This window comes from Neophocaena asiaeorientalis, unplaced genomic scaffold, assembly GCF_003031525.2.
Source record: "Neophocaena asiaeorientalis asiaeorientalis breed wild unplaced genomic scaffold, Neophocaena_asiaeorientalis_V1.1 scaffold254, whole genome shotgun sequence".
In the NCBI taxonomy this organism is placed as follows: Eukaryota; Metazoa; Chordata; class Mammalia; order Artiodactyla; family Phocoenidae; genus Neophocaena; species Neophocaena asiaeorientalis.
The window spans coordinates 4,101,507-4,126,340 of NW_020174705.1; the positions used below are offsets into that span (position 1 = coordinate 4,101,507).

Genomic DNA, 24,834 nt, shown 5'->3' on the forward strand with positions numbered 1-24,834 from the left:
CGCTGCCATCACGGTCGCCATCACCGCCGCTCGCTGCCCAGCGACCGTCACCGGCCCGCCGTCCGCTCGCCGCTCAGTCCTCCGTCGCGCCCGGGCCCACCCCCCGCCGCCGATTGGCTGCGCGGGCGCCCGCCCCGCCTCCAGCTCGCGACGTTGTGAGCGCCCCGGAAACCGCCTGCTCCGGCTCGCCCGGCATACCGCCCGCACCAACCACGGGCGCTGAGCACTCCGGCGCCGTATCCATCGCTACTGTCGGGCCGGAGCGCCGGGGACGCTCGTCCCGCCCCTTCTCGGCCCTGATAGGGCGCCCTGCTCCGCGCACACTCACCGATTGGCCGGCCCGATAGCTTGCTCTCGCCGCGCCTGGCGATTGGCCGACGGGGAACCTTGTTTCCGCCCGATCTCGCCTCCGGCTCACTAGTTCCGTCGGTCCGGGAGGGACTAACGCGCGGACCCTACAGTCCCGTCGCCGCGCTGAAGAGGCCGCCGCTCCGCTCCACGCCGGGCCGTAGCTACCCCTCCCACCACCGCACGGCGCTCGATGTCTGGGCGCAGACCACCGCCAAGGTCACAATTGTGTTAACAAGAAACGTTTTTATTTTGCTTGCAGTAGCTTTTTGTTAATTGCACAAAATCATGTTTTATTTTTGCCATTTAAACATTATCACACAATCCTATTCTGAAAGACAAATGTTCATTAAAAACAAAGCAAAAATAAAAATTCACAACCTTAATTACCTAGAAGATTTGTCATTTAAAGGAGGTTTAAAGGAAAAAAAAGGGTGGTGGTGGAGGGGCTTTCTTACAAGCTTTTTCACAAGTGTCACATTTTTTCCTTAAAAGGGAAGGATTTCAAAACAAAGGTGAAATAGCTTAAACAAATATTCATAAAAAGGAACTTTACAGAATTGTCAACAATATTAAGACAACATTGACTAACCAGTTTCATTACAGCATCTTCCCCCACCCCCACCCCCTAGTGTCCGGCTAGGACTAGCACAGGCTTTGTGTTCAGACAGAGAAGAATTCAAAATCCCAGTGAAATTAACAACTGTGCCAAAAACCACGGGCATCTCCCCTGCCCTCCACCCATGTCTTCTGAGATCCCCTGACCTGGGTTCTGATCAGTGGAAAAGGGCCAAGGCTGTGAGGGGGAGGGGCCCCACACCAGCGTGGCCACCTGTTTATCATCACATATTCACTATAATTGCTGACCTGCGGTGTGACTTTGGAAAATCCAACCCATGCAGAGGGAGAAAACACTGACATCCTTTAGGTAACTTCTCCTTGTTCTTATGCCACATTCCAAGCCCCTCTGGTCCCCTATCCAAGGAGAAATGCTAGGGTCTTGAGGATGTCTTAGATCTGCCTCTGAGGGTCAGGTAGCTCTGGTTCAGTCAGGCCTAGTTCTCCTCTTCCCTCCCAACAGACCCCAAGACCCTGAAAGCACCGAAGACCAAGCTGCTGGCTGAAGTGCAGACACTCATTCCTGTTTCAAGAGCTGAGCCTAAGAAATGGTCATCGTTGGTGAGGTTGGGTCTGGACCAAAGAAGGAAGAGACAGAAAGCAATACTGTCTCCATGAGAAGAAAAGGGGGAGGGGAGGAGAATGGAGAGAGGTGGGCATGCAGGGAACTTGTGCAGGGATGCGCTGGAGAAGGTGGGACTGCTGTGAGGGGATGTGGGTCAGAGTGGCTCTTCAGAACCAGGTGAAGGGTCTGTGGCATAACGGAAACAGGAAGGAACCCCATACCCCCTCCCTCTTCAATCCTCAGTGCTGGCCCTCAGGACCCCCTTCCCAAGGACTGGAATGCAAATCCAAATACTACAACAGCCTGGTGAGGAGTGAGCACCCTTACACCAAAGCAAGGAAGTCTGATCCCAGCCCAGGCTCCACAGTGATGGTGACTTCCGGGCAGGTGCTGAACAGCAGCGAGGAGAGAGGGCTTCTGTGAAGCTCACCTAGGGGCGGGCTGTTTGCTGCTTTTCCTGGAAAGCCAGAGCCCTGTCTTCGCTTGACTCTGCCAATCCCTTTTCAGCTCACAAAGGCATTTATGGAGAGTTGGTTGCACATTGGTAGCTTAAACATGACAATCCTCATCAGCTGGTCACCTGAGGTTGGAGGGCCCATGGGACCCTCGGTTTACAGTCTGCTGGCTCATCTTGGCCCAGAGCCTCTCTCTGCGTGGGATCCAGTGGGGGACAGTGGACAGAACCACAGCCTCTTCGTTGTGAGGGAAGCAGTGGGAAAGCTTCCACTTCTCACTGCTGATTCTAGTTCCTCAACTGGAAGGGGTTTGAGATAAGACAGCTTGGAAAAAGGGGAAAAAAAAAAAAAAAAAGCCAGGCAGCAGCCTCTGGGCAGCACCACAGGCCAATCCTGCTGACACCCCTCCCCTCTCCAGGACCTCCAGGGGAGGAGCGACGCTGTGTGCTGTGCTGATGGCAAGTCTCAAAGTCTGTAAAAAAGAAGATGGAGACAGGTGGACTGGTCCAGAGTTAAGTCCCACGACCCCAACTCCATGTGAGGAAGAGGGGGTCAGAGGGAAGATGGGGGGGTGGGGGTGGGGTCGAGGGCTTAGTGTATATAGGCTCGGTACACGGCAGACATGTCATTGTCAGACTGGTCCAGTGCCTTGGCTCTTTTGTACACCTGGAAAAAAACGACATGGGCTTAGTCTGGCCACAAAGCTGACTTACAGACACAGATCTGCTTCCGAGAGGCGGTTCTCGATGCGGTTAGGTAGGTAGGTTCTGGAGTCTAGGCTGTCTGGGCGTGACTCCTGGATCACCCACTGACTGGCCTAACCTTGGACAAAGTGCCTCAGTTTCTCTGTGCCTCCACCACTGCTTCTTGACTTTATGGAGAAGGTAACAGAGTTATTGTGAGGATTAATGGAGTGAGGAATGTAAAGGGCTCAGAGGCAGGGCTCAGCATTGTTAGTAGTTATAATCATGTTCCTTCCTGCTCCAAGGACTTCCCATGTTATCCTCTGGGCCACTGTCCCTGTCCTTCCCTCAGCATTGGCTGGCTCCTTCCCAATCAGCTCCAAGGCCTTTCCTGACCATCCCATCTGAAGCAGCAGGTGCACCACTTTACCCAGCCACCTCCATCCCTTTACTCTGTTCCACTTTATTCATAATTCTAACCTTCTGCAATTCCTACTTGTTTAAACATTTATGTGCTTACTTTGTGCCTCCTTCCATTAAAATGTAAGCTCTATAAGGGAAAGAAGGGGCTGCACCCTGTGTCCCCAGAGCCTAGAATGGTGCTTGGCAATTAACAGCCACACTAAAGGTACTAGACGAATATGAAAGAGTGTGAGAAAAATTAAAAAGCCATCGTTTAACAAGGGCAGCACAACATCCAGTCATGTTGAAAAAATGCAGCAGGACACAGGTTCCTCCCACACAGTTGGCTGGCTGCATTTTTTTCTTTTTCTAAACATGATGTCCACTACAGCTCAGGTGTAGCTGTCAACTCAGAATGAAGACTAAACAAAAACCTTTTGAGATAAAAGAGAACTAATCATTGCCAGCAAACCTGCATTCAGGAAATGCTAAAGCAAGTTCTTCCAGCTGAAAGGAAAACAATACCAGAGAGAAATTCAATTCTTCAGAAAGGAAAGGAAAGTACTGGAAATGGTAAATTAGAGAAATATGAACTTATTTTTTCTCTGAATTTCTTTAAAATACATATGACTACTTAAAGCAAGACATTCTGACAACGGTGGGTTTAAACAAAGACAAATGTAACACATAGGACATTTGTACTCTAAAGCAGGGGTTCTCAACCCGGGATCATTTTGCTCCCCACCTGGAGTGACATTTGGTAATGTCTGGAGACACCTTCTATGAACTGAGGGGGCGCAACCGGCATCTAGTGGGTAGAGGACAGGAATGCTGCTAAACATCCTGCAGTGCACTGGAGAGCACCCACATCAAAACATCAATAGTGCCCAGGTTGAGAAACCCTGCCTTAAAAGATGAGGGAGGGAGAGGTAAATGGATCTTCATTTTATGTAAAGAGGTCTAATCTAGGATGTGAAATTAAGTATGCGTATAGCAATCCTTAGAGCAAAGACAAAAATGATGCACTGTTAAAAAGCCAATAGATAAAATGGAATTTAAAAAAATATATATTTATTTATTTATTTGGCTGCGCTGGGTCTTAGTTGTGGCACACAGGATCTCAGGATCTTCACTGTGGCATGTGGGATCTAGTTCCTTGACCAGGGATCGAACCCAGGCCTCCTGCATTGGGAGGGTGGAGTCTTAACCACTGGACCGCAAGGGAAGTCCCAATAAAATGGAATTCTAAAATATATTCAAATATCCCAAAAAAGGGATATCCCAAAAGAAAGGAGGAACAGACAAACAAAAGCCAGAGTGGACAAATGGCAATCAAATGATAAAAGAGTAGCTCTAAATCCAACCACATATCAACAGACTTCAAGACAAAGACTAAATGTTAATGGACCAGTTAACCTCAAGATCCTGAACTCCAAACAGTGGCCAGAAAGTGCCGTGCTCCATCAAGAAATTAACCAAAATGTCTGTTTCCAAGCCAACGAATCCTGTAGTCAAGGGAGAGGCAAGTGGAAATCACCTCACAGAGAAGTGCTCCCAACACAAGCCACCATGGAACCCTTCAGAAGTAACCACAGTTACAAACTCATCAACGAAAAATTATACAACACACGAGGAATTCCACTACCAAGAGAGAACCTGAAGGTAATAAAGGAGGAACCTGAAATTGTACTGCAAACTGGAAGAGTGAAACAAGTACTCTGAGATGTTCAGACACATGAAGGAAGGACAGAGACACAGAATTCAAGGACAGAAGATTATAAACTATGAAAAGGCAGGTCTGAAAAGAACAGTACTGTGTATTTATTTATTTATTTATTTTTGGCTGTGCTGTGCGGCTTGCAGGATCTTAGTTCCCCAACCAGGGATGGAACCTGGGCCTCCAGCAGTGGAAGCAAGGAGTCCTAACCACTGGACAGCCAGGGAATTCCCCAGTACTGTGTATTTTTACTTCTTCTTTGTCTCTATAGAACAAGCCACTTGAAACCTCTATTTAACTTGAATAAAAATGCATATAGTTTATAGCACTTGGAAGACAGAGTCTCTAAAATAAATGAATCTGTGTGATTCATGTATGTATGTGTTTCACAAAACGTAGTTTTTTAAAAATTTATTTTATTATTTTATTTTTTGGCTGCGTTGGGTCTTCGTTGCTGCGCGCGGGCTTTTCTCTGGCTGCGGCGAGCGGAGACTACTCTTCGTTGCGGTGCACGGGCTTCTCATTGCGGTGGCTTCTCTTGTTGCAGAGCACGGGCTCTAGGCGTGCGGGCTTCAGTAGTTGTGGCTTGCGGGCTCTAGAGCACAGGCTCAGTAGCTGTGGCACACGCGCTTAGAGGCTCCGCGGCATGTGGGATCTTCCCGGACCAGGGCTCGAACCTGTGTCCCCTGCATTGGCAGGCAGATTCTTAACAACTGCACCACCAGGGAAGCCCAAAATGTAGTTTTTATTGTAACTCTATAGTAAAGACAAATATTGCTCAGCTGTTTTGTTTTTTTTTTTAAGCTTATACTTCTATCAGATTGAGATAAGAAAACTGAACTTCTAAAAAACTGTTTCCAAAAAGTGCCTATGTAGGTGCTTAATAGATGTCATTCAAAAAAAATGTTAAGGACTAAACAATCCAATTAATAGGCAGACAGTGTCAGAATGGATAAAAATGCAAGCCCCAATTATAGACTGTCTACAAGACACAATTTTAAAACAAAGGTTGAAAGTAAATGGATGGAAAAATACATCACATGGAAATCGTAAGCATGAGAAGGCTACAGCAGCCACATGAAAATCAGACAACAGACTTCAAGACAAAGATCAAGGTGGACATTTCTTAATAACGAAAGAGCAAATTCATCAGGAAGACATAACAAGCATAAATGGCTAAGAGCCCAATAACAAAGACATCAAGCAAAATGGACAGAATTAAAGGGAGAAACATGATCCCACAATCACAGCTGGAGATTTTAACATCCCTTTCTTAGCAATTGAAAGAACTAGAGAAAAAGGTCAGTAAAGAAAATCTGAAAAAATACTACCAACCATCTCGACCTAATTGATATGTGCAGAACACAGAACCCAACTGCAGAACACGCAGTCTTCTTAAGTGAACATGGCACACCCACCAAGACAGATCATCTGCTGAGCCACAAAACAAGTCTGAATCAATGTAAAGAGTTAAAATCCATATGTAGTATATTTTTTTGGATCACAGAGATACATTAGAAATCAATAACCATTAGTTATCTAGGAAACCCTTCAGGGTTTTTATTTGTATTTGACAAATAATCCACAGGTCAAAGAAGAACTCCCAGGGAAGTAAGCATGGCTCGGAGGAAATATACTTAGAAAAGGAAGGTCTAAAATCAACAACCTAAGATTCCACCTTGAGAGGTTAGACACAGAGCCAAGCCAAGCCAAAGTAAGCAGAGGGAGGAGTGCAAGGGAAACAAAGGAGGGCTGCAGGGACTAGCACTGCGGCCTCCTGCTGTTACCTCATTGGCTGCAGCTGCCATAGGAGTCGGATGGTTGACGGCATCACCCAGCGCAATGGCTAGACGGAGATCCTTCTGAATGTATTTCAGGTAGAAATCAGGCTTAAAGTTTCCTTGTAGGATATCTGAGGAGGGAAAGTCATTCATCAGAAGAACTGAAAGGATCCTAAATAAGAAACCACCTGGAGTCCTGTCAGAGGTCAATACCTAGCATTTCCTCCCCCTCGGACACCCAAGAGACAAGTTCCCAGCCTGTAGCCCTAAATCCTATCTACCATGTCTCTGGACGCTCTCTGACTGGGGGCCTGGACTGACTGGAGTGGGTGCATCATTCACACACAATGAGCCCCTGAAGAAGACACTGTTCTGTGACATCTGCCTGACCCAGTTCCCAGCTTCAACCAAAACTAAAACGCAAAAAGAGAGGCCAAAGGCAACTTACTTTGGCACTTCTGGTCCAGGAAGATGCTGGCCAACTGTCCCTGATTGAGGATGTCCAAGAGTGTCTGCTGGGACTGGCCTGTCACTTGAGCCAGGGTGAGCCCCTCAGCGATGGTGGCCATGAAGCTCCCCTGGACCATGTTCACGATCAGCATCATCTTAGCTGCGTTGCCAACCTCACCTGCCCAGGGCAAAGAATCGTGGTCACATCTCAAGAATCCTGTGGGAAGGGACTTTCTGCCCACCCTCACCCCTGCTTGGACCCACCTCTACACCCAGGGGAGGCCCCATTCACCTGCCCCTGACAGAACTGGCTCTGACCCTTCTGGCTCTTCCTCCTTCCAGGCACTGACTGTGCAAGTCAAAGGAAACCTTCCCACGGGGGCCCCAGGCAGAGAGGCCGTGCGGGACTGACGGTGTCATCAGGGCGGTCTAGAGGGGATGTGGCCCACCCAGCCTCCAGGCCTGAAGTGGCCCGACAGGTGGGCAGGCATGTTACCTAGAAAGAAGGAGGTCTTCCCCATTGCCTGGAAGCAGCTGCTGCAGTCCTCATATAAGCCCCTGTCTCCGGCCGCTAAGATCACCAACATCCCATCATTAGATAGCTGCTGATTCCCTGAGACCGGGGCTTCCAGAAAGCGGCCCCCCCTGGACACAATCACCTGGAAAGGAAAGTCACAGCTTCTGGAGGCCTTGCCTCTCATGAAGGTCTTGGGCAGGAAGCAAGGAGCATACTGGGGCAGGAGCACTTGACCCTCCACGCCGAGGCCCCAAAGCTGACGCCCGTACCAAGGTGCTGGACTGACAATGGGAGGGTCAGCAGACTGTCCTCCACCAGGTGCCTGAATCACATGCAGTAGACAGAGAGAAGCTGGGGTGTCCTCATAGGCTCCCCATTTACTCGGAATTTCTCACAAAGACCAAAGACTATAACCAACATGACAATGCCAATGGCGTGGTCGACCACACTTCCTAAAGACACTGTCCTACCTTGATTTTAGCCACCCGTAGAATGCACATGGGCCACAAATCACCACCCCCTCACTTGGGCCCAGTGGCTCAGCATGGTGGAATACTCTGCTAGTATCTGTAGAAAGCTGCTTAAATCAAAAAGGCCCTGCTGGCAGCCTAGATTGCTTCTGAGAGGCTGGCAGCTATAGGACCCAATGCCCACCCCAGCCAGGAAACAAGTCTCCTTTCACAGCCACTCAGACTAGCTGTAGATTTGAAGGCAGAGAGTGAAGGCAGGCTAGTCCCAAAGTCTCTGGCTTTGGCTCTAGAGTAACTAAGTTGCCCACTCTTCGGCATGGTTAGCCTGGGTCTTGGGCTCCAACTGAAAGGATGCTGGAGGGCCAGCCCGAATGAGGCCGCTACCTGGGCCAGCTCGGTGACTGTGTCAGCATCCACCGTTGACATGTCCACGTAGCACTTCCCGGGGCGGATCCCTTGCAGCACACCACTGGGGCCCAGCACCAGCTGTGGGGACACAAGGGAGAAGCAATAGCCCAGGCTCCCAGCCAGACACCCAGGAGCCCCTTAGACCTAAGGTCAGCGTCCTGCTGATTTTTTGGCTCATTTCCCAAATAGAAGCTAAATATTAAGGCTCAAAAGGGAAGAGCATGCAAATAAGCAAGGGAAAGAGGAGAATTTATGGTATGCTCCCATTTATCTTCAAAAAGAACATGTGTGTTTCTTTTTATTAAAAACCTCCCATTGAAAAGATGGAACCTCACTATTTTTTTTTTTTTGGCTTCTTTGGATTTACTTGGATTAGTCCAGTCATGAGTTTAACAAGATGACTACTGCACTTGAACTTTTAAAGCATACAAATACAGCGATAGCTAAACATAGGAACTTGTCACATGGACCACAGGCACACCAAAGCTTCCAGCTCAACAGGAACACATTAGCCTGTCAGGAACCATTTCACATTTCAGCACAGACCTCAGGGACCCTCATCAGTTTCATTCTTTGTTCTGAATTAAAGGAAGTCTGTATTCAATCTATGCAAACACCCTTCACAATGGGAGATGGCCCCCAAATGGGAAATCCACTGCCCCACCCCTACCCCAATGCAAACACTCACTCAGTGCTCAGGGGAGAAGGGGAGGAGGCCAGCCAGTTTTCCCGGCCACAACCTGAGGCGCTGAGGGGAGGGAGGGGATCCTTACGTCCTTGGCTGCCTTTGGATCCGACACGCAGGCAAACGTGATGTCACAAGTTGAAACGACTTCAGCGGGGGTTCTTCCTAGGCGGGCCCCCTCCTGGATGAACAAATCACACTGCAAAAGTCACAGATCCTAATGTGAGCTGCAGGCAGTGCACAACACACACACCAGCCAGGCCAGAGATGCAGTGCTCAGTCCTCCGGAGTGGCCTTCCAAGGCAGGAGGGCTGAGACTGTGAGCCAGGGGCCCCAGCGGGCAGTCTGACTGCTCAGGGAAGTGGACGGGAGCCCCTTAAGCACAGTCTTGTGGTTTTTTTTTTTTGGCCACACTCATGTGAGACCTTAGTTCCCTGACCAGGGATTGAACCCACGCCCCTACAGTGGAAGCGCAGAGTCTTAACCACTGGACTGCCAGGCAAGTCCCCAGTCTTGCCTAGGAGGGTGTTAAATGTTCTACTTCACAGGAAGCACGAAACAAACATCTGCTGAAGGTTTTCTGAATGAAGAACAGGATGTGAATAGTACTTGTCTGCCGCTCTTTGTGGCTGTCGCTGTCTTGGCTGTGGTGAAATCTACCCAGTGCCCTGTGAGCTGGGGAAGCAGGGCTTGGGCTAACAGGTTGCCATTCTGTACTGAATTGTTTCTGGGGGCGGGGGGGTCTACAAGCACTAATTTTTCTTTTCTGAAAATTAAAATCACTAGAACATCTCATAACAAAATACATCATTAACATTTTGCTGTATTTCCTTTTTCTTTCTTTTCTTTTCTTTTTTTTGTGGTACACGGGCCTCTCACTGTTGTGGCCTCTCCCGTTGCAGAGCACAGGCTCCGGACGCACAGGCTCAGCGGCCACGGCTCATGGGCCCAGCCGCTCTGTGGCATATGGGATCCTCCCGGAGCGGGGCACGAACCCGTGTCCCCTGCATCGGCAGGCAGACTCTCAACCACTGCGCCACCAGAGAAGCCCTGTATTTCCTTTTTCTAAAGGCATTTAAAAAAAGTATTTAGAATAATTTGGACCTATAATTTTGCATCTAATTTTTAACATTTTATATGATTACATCTATCAATATTATAGACTTTCATAATTACTGTTTATAACGCATGGCTGCAGGATACTCCACTGAGATATATACCTGAGTTTACCTAATGGCTCTCCTGCAGTTCAATATCTGGCCTGATTTTAATTATAAATGAGCCCAACAAATATCCATCTCTTCTATTTTTTGAATTTAGATCTCTGTAAGTAGAATATAACAGGCTCCAAAAATGGTTTTAAAAAATGTAGACGAATGGCTTTCGAATAAGGCTGTGTCCATTTATAATGATCTCTGGCAAAGTCTCAAATCACCAACACAGAGCACATTTTTTAAAAACAACAAATAAGTACACATAAATACATTAAAAACTTGTCCTACTAGATGATTTAACAAGCCCAAAATGGCCACTTTCTGCTTGATATATTCTGATTACTCCTGATTACTGAATCTCTTTAATACCTCTGTTTATTGTTTCCTCTTTGTGAGCTATTTAAAAATCTTTAAATCATTACTATACTATTTGTTTAACAAGAAATTCCACTCCTGGTTTTATACCTAAAGAAAACAAAAACACTAATTTGAAAAGATACACACACCCCAAATGTTCATAGCAGCATTACAATAGCCAAAATATGGAAGCAACCTAAGTGTCCATCAACAGATGAATGAATAAAGATGTGGTACACACACAGATAACAGACACGGAAGAATATTACTCAGCCATAAAAAGAATGAAATTCTGCCATTTGTAACAACATGGATGGACCTAGAGGGTATTATTATGCTTAGTGAAATAAGTCAGACAGAGAAAGACAAATACGCTACACTATCACTTATATATGGTATATGGAACCTAAAAAACAAACAAATAAATGAATATAAATAAAAGAAACAGACTCATAGAACAAATTAGTGGTTACCAGTGAGGAGAGGGAATCGGAGAGGGGCAAAATAGGAGTAGGGGACAGAACAAACTGCTATATATAAACTAAATAAGCTACAAGGATATATTGTGCAGCATAGAAAAATATAGCCATCATTTTATAATAACTTTAAATGAAATATAACCATAAAAATACTGAATCACTATGCTGTACACCTGAAACTAATCTACCAATGTAAATCAACTATACTTCAAAAAAACCAAAACCAAACAAACAAAACCCCCAAAACCCCCCACAAAAACTAGGGAAAAATACACAAAAATTGTTAGGGTAGTGGGAAATTTTTAGAAATACAAAATTTTTAAATTCCAAAAGATAAAAAAAAAAACGAGTTGGCGTACTTTTCAATTTTTTTTCGTTTATTTTTTGTTGTGAGGAGTATTATCAAAAACTTCATGGGGCGGCAGGGATGAATTGGGAGAATGGGACTGACATATATACACTACTATGTATAAAACAAACAGCTAATGAGAACCTACTGTATAGCACAGGGAACTATACTCAATGCTCTGTGGTGACCTAAATGGGAAAGAAATCCAAAAAGAGAGGATATATGTATAGGTACAGCTGATTCACTTTGCTGTACAGCAGAAACTAATACAACATTGTAAAACAACTATACTCCAATATAAACTAATTTAAAAAAATATTCATCATGGGCTTCCCTGGTGGTGCAGTGGTTAAGAATCCACCTGCCAATGTAGGAGACAGCGGTTCAAGCCCTGGTCGGGGAAGATCATACATGCCACAGAGCAACTAAGCCCGTTCACCACAACTACTGCGCCTGCGCTCTAGAGCCTGTGAGCCACACCTACTGAAGCCCGCATGCCTAGAGCCCGTGCTCCGCAACAAGAGAAGCCACCGCAATGAGAAGCCTGCACACCACAATGAAGAGTAGCCTCTGTTCGCCATAACTAGAGAAAGCCTGCATGTAGTAACAAAGACCCAACTCAGCCAAAAATAAATAAATAAATAAATAAATAAAAAGAATCTGCCTGCCAATGCAGGGGACATGGGTCTGAGCCCTGGTCCGGGAAGATCCTCCATACCACGGAGCAACTAAGCCCATGCACCACAACTACTGAGCCTGAGCTCTAGAGCACGTGAGCCACAACTACTGAAGCCTGTGCACCTAGAGCCTGTGCTCTGTAAAAAGAGAAGCCACCGCAAAGAGAAGTCTGTGCACCCAACGAAGAGTAGCCTCCGCTCACTGCAACTAAAAGAAAGCCTGTGTGCAGCAATGAAAACCCAACGCAGCCAAAAATAAAAAAAAATAAAATTTATTAAAAAAAAATTCACCTTTTTCCTTAAAAAGACAGACTTAAAAAGATCTATGTTAATATTGAATTTTGTTTTCTTCTGGTTTTTCCTTTTGAAAGAAATGAGGGTAAGCAGCAGAGCTGTCTGATTCCAAGCCCAAGTTCATAATTGCTTTGCTCTACTGTCTTCCCATAAATTAATCTGGAAAGAATGGCCACGTTTATAACAATTAAGCTTTCCAATCAAGAAAACAGGATGACCCGAAGCACTTCTATCAAATGGGAACATACTTATAATGCAAACCCTTAGATTCTACCGATGTTCTGCAAGTATGCATGTCTAGATTTCCTGGTTACCCTGGCCTTGAATCAGAAATACCTGCTGAGGGGCTTCCCTGGTGGTGCAGTGGTTGAGAGTCCGCCTGCCGATGTAGGGGACACGGGTTCGTGCCCCGGTCCGGGAAGATCCCACGTGCCGCGGAGTGGCTGGGCCCGTGAGCCATGGCCGCTGAGTCTGCGTGTCCGGAGCCTGTGCTCCACAATGGAAGAGGCCAGAATAGTGAGAGCCCCGCGTACCGCAAAAAAAAAAAAAAAAAAAAAAAAACCTGCCGAAAGGGCCTCTGAGATCTCACTCCTGACTCAGGGCCCCACAGCACCTACCCAATGCCCAGCACCTGAAGCCCACATCTCTTAGCATGGCTTTCAGTGCCCTTTCTCCTAGGCTCCCTCAACTCTCCAACCAGTTCCTTATTATTCTTGAAAAGGGCTGTTTTAACAAAGTGAACTTCTTACTTTGCCTAGAACATTTTTGTTTATTCAAATCCACCAGCTCTACTACCTCCCTGCATTCCAGCTCTCACCTTGCTGCACACATGGGATGCTCACCCCATTATTTCACAAATATATGCTTAGCCACACCTTGTTCCTCAAGAGGCTGGTTCTTTCTTGGTCTCTTTGTTCCTGGCAAGTACACTGCTTTAATTTTCTGGTACTTAGACTATGGTTCTTTATTTCTTTAATTTTATTTATTTATTTGTTTATTATTTTATTTGGCTGTGTTGGGTCTTCATTGCTGCGCGTGGGCTTTCTCTAGTTGCGTCGAGTGGGGGCTACTCTTCGTTGTGGTGCACGGGCTTCTCATTGTGGTAGCTTCACTTGTTGCAGGGCACGGGCTCCAGGCACACAGGCTTCAGTAGTTGTGGCTCGTGGGCTCTAGAGCACAGGCTCAGTAGTTGTGGCGCATGGGCTTAGTTGTTCCGCAGCATGTGGGATCTTCCCAGACCAGGGATTGAACCTACGTCCCCTGCGTTGGCAGGTGGTTTCTTAACCACTGCGCCACCAGGTAAGTCCTAGACTATGGTTCTTTACCTTTTCCTGGATGGGAACTTGATGGGAGCCTGCCCTCTCTCCATTACAAAAGACTTGGAATTCCATTTCAGGGCATGCACAGACCCCTTGCATCCATGGACCACCTGAGGTTAAGAACTTCTAAACCTGTCCTGTCCCATATGGTAGCCACTAGCCACAGGAGACTGTTTATTTTTAAGTGAAACAAGATTTAAAATTCTTCAGTCTACTAGCCATGAATCAAGTGTTCAAGAGCCACATGTGGCCAGTGGCTACCACACAGGCCAGTGCAGATATAGGACATCTCCTTCACCACAGAATGTTCTACGGCACGGTGCTGTTAATACAATCCAAACACAGAACATAGTGCAGCCATTAACAAGGACGAAGCAGATCTGTTGATACATACTCCCCATATCAATGATTACACACACACACACACACACACACACACACACACACACACACAAACTCTTGCATGTGCATGGAAAAACCTCACAGGTTTTTTTCCTATTACTTATTTCAGGTAATGGCAGAGAGGGGAAAATTTCCACTTCATTTTATACCCCTGGGTGTTTTAAATGTTCAGTTTTTATGATAACGTCCTACACTGGTGTATCTACACCCCCACCTGCCTGAACTAAGAGCTTGGCTTCTACTCCATGGCATGCAGAACGATGAAGAGAGACAGGAGGGAGATTCCTATCCTTAGTTACCCCAAGGGTCAAGGCTCTGTCCCACCCTGTCCCACCCCACCCAACAAGCACCACTATGAATGCTTACTTTCTCTGCAGTCCGGTTCCAGACAGTCACCGTGTGACCCATTTTTAGCAAGTTGGAGACGATGCCACTTCCCATGAGGCCAAGGCCCAAAAATCCTATCCTGAAAAAGAGAGAGACTGATCAGTTCAAGGTGGGGGGTGGGGTAGGGGAGGACAGGGTGAGATCCTGAATGCCACACAGGCTCCGCTTCCTCATAAACCTGGGGAGCCTCACCTCAGACCACCAGGAACACTGCTCTGTGGTGTGCTGACACCACCACTGCAGAGCCAGCGGTAGTGCAGGCAAAGCGTGCCTTTTCTTATTATGCCACTGTTCAAAAGTGTTCATAAGTTTAAACAGGCATTTTAAAATCCTCAACTGTCACTGCAAGAAATATGACTCATGGTTTATGGCAAATCTTCCAATCATTTCCTTGTTGCTTTGATAGAAGGTCTGAGCTTACAATTCCATTACAGTGAGAAGGCAGACATTTATCTTCAGATCCTGCAACAGTTCCTGATCAGCCACCTCGAGTCCTAGGCCTTGAGATGCCAATTTAAAGCACCTTGGGATCCATGACAAGTTAACAGGAGAAGTAAGTACGGAGCCAGCCACCTTCCTCAACTGCAGGAGTCCGCATCCTGGTGCTCACCTCCCCTTCCCAGCTCCACGCCCTGCACCACCTTTGCACTCTTCGTGCCATCAGCAGGGACAGGCCTTGCCTCGCTTCTTCAAAGCCTCACCTGAGCTTTGGAACCAATCTTTCTTTCCCAGTGCATGGATTCTTCTCCTGAACCTCTTTCCTCCTGTTGCTTCTCTACCCTGGCCCGTCTTTCTCTCCACCACGCCTTCTAACTGCAGGCCCATTATGATCCTTCTGAATCTGAAGTACTCAGGTGGACAGTATGTTCGGCTTACCTTCACTTCCTACAGCTTGTTCCTTCCCACAACCCCTAGAACTTGGGGGCTACAAGCTGCTACATGCTTTTATAGATGATTTTACCTTGCCCAAATGTCTCTTCTTGGTTCTAGCGCTTCTGTAACTCTCCTTGCATAAGACATGGCTAAACAATGCCTCTTTCTTCATTTAATTAATTTTTTGGCTGCGTTGGGACTTCGTTGCTGCACGTGGGCTTTCTCTAGTCGCTTTGAGCCAGGGCTACTCTTTGTTGCAGCGCGGGCTTCTCACTGTGGTGGCTTCTCTTGTTGTGGAGCATGGGCTCTAGGTGTGTGGGCTTCAGTAGTTGCAGCACGTGGGCCCTAGAGGGCGTGGGCTTCAGTAGTTGCGGCACGTGGGCTCAGTAGTCGTGGCTCGTGGGCTCTAAGGCGCACGGGCTCAGTTGCTCCACGGCATGTAGGATCTCCCCAGACCAGGGCTTGAACCCATGTCCCCTGCATTGGCAGGCGGATTCTTAACCACTGCGCCACCAGGGAAGTCCTCTTTCTTCATTTATTACCTCATGTTCTTGTTTTCAGCTTGTGTTTCTCTCAGCTCTAAGATCCTCTGCAGCTTCTTCACTTTGACCTGTGTTATCCTTTCAGTATTTTCAGTCTCCTACAAGTCATATCTGCAGCCACCTTTTCAAACTGGCTCAGAGGTTCCGCTATCTTTGCTGGAATATGCACTCTCATACTCTCTGTCCCAGCCTGCTCTAAGTCATTTGAATCAAATGCTGAAAATGGAACCCACCACCACCTTCCTCACCAAATGGCACCCTTGACCATTAAGTTTCAAGCCAAAGCTTAAAAACAAGGAGGTATCTTCTGTCATTCACAGCTATCTGGGTAGTACAAGTTTTCCCTATGATTCTAAATCATGACAGACTAATTCTCTTTCCTTTTCGTGGTGTTTCAGGACACCTAGAAGACCTGGGGATAAAGTTTATGCATTTTAAACACAGCAACTGGCAGTCCCTCATGGTGTCCCTGAGGCAAGATGGAAAATGTGGACCAGGTAGACTGGGTACGATGCAGCTGGTCTGCTCTGTAGTTGGCCTTACACTCATGTTAAAAAAGGGTTTGACTGATGGGAGAAAACACTGGACTCTGTCCTTGGCCTACAGCTGGATTTTTAAAAAAAGCCAACAAAATCCTCATTAATTTAATGGGCAATACCCATTCCTCTTTTTATTAGCATATAACATGCCTCTAGCTCCTTCACTCCACTAAGGAAGTTCACTAAATATAACTGACAGAACAAGTGACTTTAACAGTACAAAAAGTGATGAATAATGTAAAAGACACTGTTTTTAGTCTGGGAAAGAACCCTATAGAAGACTCAGATGGGAGATTCAGACTTAGCTACGTACTTCAAGAGAATGCTCCTTCTTCAAGAACCCTTTCCAACAATACAACTAGCTGTCAGAAATGAGGCAAAGGCAAGTGTGGATGCAAGCTAAGGCCTGGGCGCCACAGTCAAGTCCCCCACCTGTCTGGGTGGGGCGGAGAGCAGCAGGCAGGTGCACAGGAAGGACAGGGAGGCGACAGCAGGGAGAGCCAGGGAAGGCAGGACAACGGGCTGCCTTCATCTTTTGCCCCCACCAGGGCCAAGGACAGTGGTTCTTAAAGCATGGTCTCCTGATGAGCACCAGCAGCTATCTGGGAATTTGTCCACCCCAGACCTACTGATCAAGAAACGCTACGGGTGGAGTCAAGCAATCGGTGCTTCACGAGAGGCCTTCCAGGTGATTCTTTTTCTTTTTTTAAGTTAGCTGTTTTATTTATTTATTTTTTTGGCCACGCTGCCAGGCTTGTGGGATCTTACTTCCCCGACTAGGGATCAAACCTGGGTCCCTGGCAGTGAGAGCTCGGAGTCCTAACCACTGGACCACAAGGGAATTCCCCAACGTGATTCTGAGACACAGGAAAGTCTAAGAACCACTGATCCAAGTGTTCCCTGCTTGGAGACTCACCGGTGAGCATGAAGCCAAATCCACAGTACATTTATAGGGCAGCTTCTGTCTCCCACAAGTCAAATTACTCCTAGGCAAGTCGTAAGAATTACAACTTTCCCTTTCTCTTTCCATTTAGTCCCAGCAACGGTTGGGACACAACCCTTAACAAGCCACCTTGAGGTCACCCTCTGGCCCCAGCAGAACCAGAGGCACAGGAAGCCTCTTCATCAAAGGTCCTACTTTTTGTCTGTGGGTGTGATGCTGCCATTCACAGCCGTGCTGTCTGCTGCCTGGATGGAGGTGGACCCAGTCTCCTAGGGAAAGGAAGCACAAGTCGTCAGGTCAGCCTGCCCATGTGAGGCCCCGATGAAAATAAAAATGAGGAGGCATGGAACATACATACCTCTTCACATATTTTCAATTTCTTTGTGATTGCCTGGTAACAGACAGCTGGCTAATAAAGAAGAAATGAGAAAACCACTTATTAAACTGAACATTTAACCAGTCTTCATTACGATTTCCCTATTAAGGTTAGGCCCAAAGCGGAAAGTTAACATCAAAAACTTATTTGGTGTCCAACCTTACTGAATTCTAAACCACACATGAAAAGTTAACCTGCGTCACTTCATTCAGCTCTCACGCAGCTCTACAAGATGCTTTTGCTGATCATGACGTTGAAAATCAAAGGTGCTAGGTCATGTGCCCAGAATTACAGACCTGGTCAGTATAACTAGGCTTGGAATACAGATCTGTCCAACTCCAAGGCCACATACCATCAGCAGATCCTATCAGGGCTCAGCCTAACCGATAGCCCTGTAGACACTTGGGGAAACTACCGCCACACTCCCAGGGCTCATGGAGACTGCCTTCATCCAGCAGCACTGGCTACCTTGTGGGTGGTCGACAGCTCCTGAAGTTTCAATTCCATCCTAGACTCTGAAGGCAACCGCAAATATCTCAACCACACAGTCACTAAGTTTTAAAAGCTTTTTTGGGTTCATTTTTATTTTTATTTTTTTTGCAATACACAGGCCTCTCACTGTTGTGGCCTCTCTCGTTGTGGAGCACAGGCTCCGGACGCGCAGGCTCAGCAGCCATGGCTCACGGGCCCAGCCGCTCCGCGGCATGTGGGATCTTCCCGGACTGGGGCACGAACCCGTGTCCCCTGCATCGGCAGGCAGACTCTTCAACCACTGCGCCACCAGGGAAGCCCCATTTTTAATCTTAACAGTGCCTGATTCACGAGTGGTCCTCTATGTAACTTTTAAACTTAACTAGTTGCTCTGGGCAGCAGTACAGGTAGAGACTAACTTTTCAGACTAGGGTGAGGTTCCAAAGGAGCAGGACTCTCCCCTCAGGCCAGCTCCTGACCAAGGATGAAGAACCTCAAAGAACAACTTACCTTCTCGGTTTGGCTGAGCAGGAAGTGATGGAAATGAGGGTCTGCATCTTTAACAGGCTGAAACCAGAAAATAATTTAATAAAACAAGTTATCTTCCAACACAGGTCACCTCCTTCTACCTGAGAACCAGCTTCTCCTCTGGCTGAAACACCTCTGAGAGCTGGGCTCATTCTCACAACTGCCTGGAAACTCTTCTCCCACTGCTGGGCTAAGCCTTTCAAACGATGCCCATTCTACCTGGAGGAAAACTGGTTTCAAGTGGAAAAGAATGAACGTTTCTGCCAGGTTGGTGGATAAATTATTCCCAAACACTGGAATAATATTTTAAAAGCATACTATTTTTTAAATCCAGCATTCACCTGTCACTTTGGATGACCCAGCAGACCAAACCAAATTCTCAAACTTTTCTGATCTTAGGATTTTGGCCCACTTGTGCCTGGTGCCAGACCCTTGAGTGTCTTGACTCACTGAGGATCAGTATTAAAAGAAATGAGGAGACAACAACTGCAGGACCGTCAAGGCTTTTCCTAAGTAGGCCCAGCAACAGGGGGACGGTGCATCCACCCCAAGGATAAGGTAGTGTGCAGCTACCAAACATCAACGCTGTATATACAGTGAAAGGGTGTTTATAAAGTACCAAGTGGAAAAAATCTGCAGAATGATCCCACTTTTGTGAAAACTAACACTACTCCCGAAAGTAAAAACTGTAACATGGGTATGTGATTATGTAAATGATGGTTAAGTGGGTGTGCCAAAGGGTTTGGAGCTTAACAGTCAGGATGCCCCAGGGTGGAGACCTGTGCTTTTTAACTCATTCACTTCTGTACTGTTTGGCAATTAGAAAAAAAAAAGTCTCATACACAAGAAAAGTGGGGGAAAGGAAGAGCACATCACACAGTCAGGCCAGGAAACCAGCTCTGAGGCCGGGCTTCTCCTGGCCCACGGGAGAGTTTATTACCTCGCTCACGGTTGGTTGCCATTTAAATGCAGCCATGGGTCCGGCCATCATCCCCTTCACAGTACTAGACTCGGGGATGGTGAGGTCCTACAGAGGGAAAGGCAGATCGTCAAAACACCGTGGCACCTCAGGAGCAGGTGTCTTCCTGCCTAACTCTGGGAGCACCTCTTCACTGTTTTGCTCCCTTTAGTCACACTCCACCCCGAACTAGCCCTGCCAGCTCCACGGTCTCCCCAGGCATGGCTCTGATGACTGTTCATCGGGAGAAACAGGTCAAGTTCCTGTCAACGCAGAGGGAGCCTTTCTTCTTCTCTGTTCTAGAAGTAACAAATGTGTTCCTGTGCCAAAATTTCATAAGGATGGAGGTAACGGGAAAGCCCGATTGTGGTCTGTAGTGTGGTCAGCAGGTCACAGAGAAAATTCCTTATGGCAAATAATGAACATTAAGATAACAATACTGGCTTCAGAAGGAATCCACCATATCTCAAAAAAAACTAAGAAAAACACATGGAGCACTGAGGACATCTGCCCAACTTTTTACAGCTGCTAAGTGACAAAGCCAGAATTAGAACTGGGATGTTGAGGAGCCAGGAGCCTGCTCTCTCCCCAGACAGAAGGTAGGAACCATTTGGGTGGGGAAGTCAAGAGTTCAGTGGGGCATGTTGAGATCTCAACTAGATAGCCGAGGGGAAAATGCAAGGAGGGCCACCAAGGCTGGAAGACAGCAAATGGGGAGACGGACATGAGGTCAAATCTGTGGTGGAGGGGCAAGAGCAGATCAGCTGTAGAGCTTTATCCCTTGACACCTGGCCCGCAGTGGAGACGCTCAAAAAAAAAAAAGAGGCCCAGTGCAGTACTGTCTCAGAGAAGTTTCTGTCATGATGGACATGTTCTGACTCCACTGTATCTAGTGCAGTAGCCACGAGTCACATGTCACTATGGAGCACCTGCTAGTGTGACTAAGAAACTGGATTTTAATTTGGGTTTAATGTAAATTAATTTAAATGTAAATGGTCACCAACCTAGTGACTTGTCTAAGGCCACAACAGAAGGGAGTAAGGCGAGAACACAGCTCTCTGTCCAGCACTGACCAAAGGCCTCAATTCCTGACTCCTTGCTCTCTGCACAAGTCTGGATTTTAGGAGAACCACGGACAGTTCTGTCCTGTCCGGATGGTTTGTGCCTGGAGTTGCAGTTCTCAGCTCAGGACTCAGAAATAAGAGCCCCAGAGAGAGGGTGAGTGTGCACCCCTCACATGGCTCCCACACAAGAGTCTAGACACAAACACAGCCTTCGCCTTCCCGCACATAATCGACACCCCTGCCATCAAGGTCAGGCTTTTCAGTTAATCCTCATGGGACAGAGAATTATGGCCCAGAACGGCAATCATCTGGGGCTCTGCCCAGTTATCAGCTAGGCTACTGTGCTGTTTCAGAGAGGAGCTCGCCAGCCAAATGACAATTACTATAGCAACACACACTCTTTTGTGAGGAGTAAGCCTGGCAGCAGCCCCTGGGGTTGCACTAAAACAACCACACTCTCGCTGCACAACAGGCTACTGCTAAAAAGTAATAAATGTCCAACGTTCATCGAATGTATAGTGTCGCAGGCACTAAGTACTTGGCTTGTGTTACTCATTTAATTCTTAAACCTAAGAGGCTTTATTATTTTCAATGAGCAGACAAGGAAACTGAGGCAAAGGCAGTTGGCCAAGGTTGCACAGCTGTAACAAGTCACGGAGTCATGATTCAAACTCTAGGTCCCCCTCCTAACCTCTCCTTTATACCTCCCTTTATCCAAAAAGAAGTTTCTCTCCAGGGCGAGCACAGGAGTTGGTGAGATCCATGGCTTAAGATACCAGACAGCATGAATTTGGAGAACAGTATAAAACCTGACAGCCCAGATTTCTGTGGGTCCCCAGGAAATCAATTCAATTGGATCAAATCAGATCATACTCCCTGAAAAGTTCTTCATGCACTGCTCCTGGCAATTTCTAAACTTTTTCTACCTTTGGCTGGAGGTTCCCTGCACTCATGGTCACCTTGGCTGTCCCCACCGCTACAGCTGCTCTCATCTACTCTCTGTCTTAGGTCATCTAACAGCGAGAAGGACCTCCTCTAATGCAGAGATGGCACAGTGGCAGCTGACAGGCTGAATCTAGTCCAGAGAGATGTTCCTTTGGACCTAAAAGTGTTTTAAAAATTTGAGTTAGCTTCTAACATTTAAAACTGGAACATTTCACTTAAAAAAAAAAATCTGTATTTCCAGCTTCTCTTGAGAAAAACCAGACGATTTGGCAAAAGTTGGCTGTAATCCTGAGGGGGGGCCTTGGCCTCCCCAGACAGCAGCCACTGCCACCCCTAATGCTCTCGGCCCAACCTCCTGCTTGAGCACTCTCTCCCTTCCCTGCCCGGTCTCACTGGTGTCTGAACTTGCAAGTTTTGATCTCACGTTCAGCGTTTCATCACGGCCTCATAACCCGTCTGTCTGTGCCAGCCATCTGGCTTCTAACCCCTTGATCCTGCTCTAACAATCTTCCCCTGTGTTTTGACAGACTACCCCCTTCACCTCAAATTCTCCTCCCTTGGCTTCTAAGACTCATACAAATCTTTTTGGGAAGAAGGTGAGAGGTATATTATTTCTGCTTTACTTTACTTTGCCGGCTCTGCCCACTTCTTCCAACCCTGAGCTATGTGCATCCTCTCTGCAAAGCCAACTTCTGCTCTTCACTCTTCTCTCTCCTTGCTTCCCCCAAGACAATCCCCATCTGGTCGCATGGATCCAACGTCCTCTCTAGATATTCGCTCCTCCACACCTACATTTCCATCCTATGTTATTGGAAGCCTCCCTGGCAGTCTAGACATCACTCCAAATGCATCACACTCAAAACAGAACTGGTCCTCTTGCCCCATAAACCAGCTCCTCTCCTTACTCCTCTGCTCAGAAAAAAAGCATCATCATTTCCCCAGGCACAGACTTTAAATCATCTCCCTTCCCTTTTTTCCATCATCCCCTATATGTAACCAGTTACCAAATCTTATGAACTCTTCCTCTGAAGTGCCTCTCACACAGTTCCTTTCAATATTTGCTATCCCACCCACCGCCCACCCCCGCCAAGGAAAGCTCCTTATGAACGCACACCTGAAGTTACCCTTCTCATTGGCTTTGAGCCTTTCTTCTCTGCCCGCCATGATCCCTAACACACAGCTGGGAGCACACTGCCACCTCCACATCCAGCTCAAACACCTTCACGGCCCCCTACTGACTCCATGACAGTATAACACTGCTTAGACCTCAAGGCTCTCCACAATCGGGTGACAACCTATCTTTACCTGTCAGGTCTCCTTCCTGTCCTCTACCAGTACTGAGACTCTGCATGCTAACATCGAGCCCACGTGGGCTGCGCCCTTCGTGTATGGAAGGCCTTCCCTTCTTTCCTGCTCAGCCCTTTCCAGTGCCGGCCCTTGCACTCTGGCTCAGGTGGACCCTTCTCCTCCCTCGACCATCTGGTCCACCCGTGCATCCAGGCCGTGCCCCTCCCCTGGTCTGCAGAATTCTTTAGGGCAGCACATAGCAGAGGACTCTACGTCCATTCAGGGAGCTGAAGCATACCGTAGAGCTCAGCTCTCCGGTATACAATAGAAAGTCACTAATCCCAGAAGCTACAGAGATAAAACAAACCTTCTCATCCTTTGGGGGCCGACCCCGCTTCCGGGGACTTTGCTCTTGGGCTCTTTTCAGAGGGGACTTGGAGCCTCTCTCTGAGGAGCCTGAAGACACCCTCTTCTTTCCTTCTCCCATGTTCTTCTTCACCTTCCCTTCAGACAGGCTAAGCTTGCGCTTCTCATCACCTGAGTTTGGCCTACTTCTCTCCTCACTGGAATTACGCCGATTCTTGTCATCAGCAGAACTGTGGGACGATGTCTGAAAGTTTAATAATAATAATGATAACCACGACAACAGCCACCACCATCACTACCATGATTTACAGGAGCCACACCCTGTGATAAGTGCTTTACGTGTGTTATCCACACAACAACCCTATGAAGTAGGCTCTGCTGTCAACTCCACTTATATTTGGGGAAGTGGATTGAAAAAGAAATTCAAGTCACTTGCCCACAGTCCCCAAACTGGATTTACACCCAGGGAGTGGATATAGCTCAGAGGCCGTGCTCCTAACCTCCATGCTATAAAAGGGAGAAGGCCTGTGCTATACTCAAAAGCTGAGATACTTCTCCTGGGTCCAAGAGACTTTCCTAAGAGCAACAATCTATTAGAGAAAGGTCAGCCACATGCATGGAGTTTCAAGTTGATTAGCAAAACACTGATACCTTAGATTTGAAGTAGCTCTCTCTCCACTGGCATTGCGTTAAGAATAGTTTTGGGTTTGGGCGATATTTAATCTGTCAGTTACTATGCAAAAATAACCAGTCTGGAGTCAGCATAAAGTGAGAATCGTGAAGCCTCTCACCTGGTCTTTTCCTTTGGCTCTCCTGAGGAACTCTTCTACGGCATCCACAGCTTGCTGGAATCGTTTTCCCTTGTTAATCTTTATCATTTCCTCCTTATGTGCATGATACGGCTTGAGCTGTTCCACTTTGATCCAGGCACTGGCAGAAAACAGAGAGAAAGGATATGATCCACACTGCCTATGCCCAAAACTATCAAAGACCTCACCCCAGCAGAATGCAAATACCTGTTTGGTTTAACTGGATTTTGAAACAGGCCTTCCATCTTTTTCCAAAACATGCTATTGACCACCCCAAACTCTTGAGCCTAAAAGTATGTTTTCTTGAAACAAGTCAAACAGCCACCACCAAAATCAGCATCCTCCAAATAAAATCACTGCACTGCAGGTTATTTCCACTCTTATTCACCAGCCTTCCACACTGAAACACACATACTCTGCCACTAGCTCAGGGCAAAGGAAACCTGTAGATGCGCTCCCATTCTCAATACACAGTACAAATGGCCCCACGTGGATCCCAGGGAATCAGGGCTCTTGGAAGCGTTATCAACCATAGCAGCATCACTGTCCATCAAGA

General features: G+C 47.2%; 2 protein-coding genes across 2 annotated transcripts in view; both read right to left on the reverse strand.

The window, feature by feature from the left end:
- ROGDI (rogdi atypical leucine zipper) overlaps window positions 1–244 on the reverse strand; it is a 6,284-nt gene extending 6,040 nt beyond the window's left edge. Inside the window, exon 1 of the mRNA XM_024759626.1 lies at window positions 101–244. Within this exon, the coding sequence (XP_024615394.1) occupies window positions 101–244 (144 nt within the window). The remainder of the gene's footprint in view (window positions 1–100) is intronic.
- A 2,128-nt stretch (window positions 245–2,372) lies between these two features.
- GLYR1 (glyoxylate reductase 1 homolog) overlaps window positions 2,373–24,834 on the reverse strand; it is a 34,676-nt gene continuing 12,214 nt past the window's right edge. The window contains exons 4-16 of the mRNA XM_024759456.1: window positions 24,261–24,399; window positions 23,471–23,713; window positions 19,790–19,876; window positions 18,832–18,888; window positions 17,833–17,883; window positions 17,670–17,743; window positions 14,557–14,656; window positions 9,188–9,298; window positions 8,391–8,492; window positions 7,516–7,678; window positions 7,018–7,197; window positions 6,576–6,700; window positions 2,373–2,652 (exon numbers count right to left, since the gene is read on the reverse strand). Of these exons, the coding sequence (XP_024615224.1) occupies window positions 2,578–2,652; window positions 6,576–6,700; window positions 7,018–7,197; window positions 7,516–7,678; window positions 8,391–8,492; window positions 9,188–9,298; window positions 14,557–14,656; window positions 17,670–17,743; window positions 17,833–17,883; window positions 18,832–18,888; window positions 19,790–19,876; window positions 23,471–23,713; window positions 24,261–24,399 (1,507 nt within the window). The 3' untranslated portion in view covers window positions 2,373–2,577. The remainder of the gene's footprint in view (window positions 2,653–6,575; window positions 6,701–7,017; window positions 7,198–7,515; window positions 7,679–8,390; window positions 8,493–9,187; window positions 9,299–14,556; window positions 14,657–17,669; window positions 17,744–17,832; window positions 17,884–18,831; window positions 18,889–19,789; window positions 19,877–23,470; window positions 23,714–24,260; window positions 24,400–24,834) is intronic.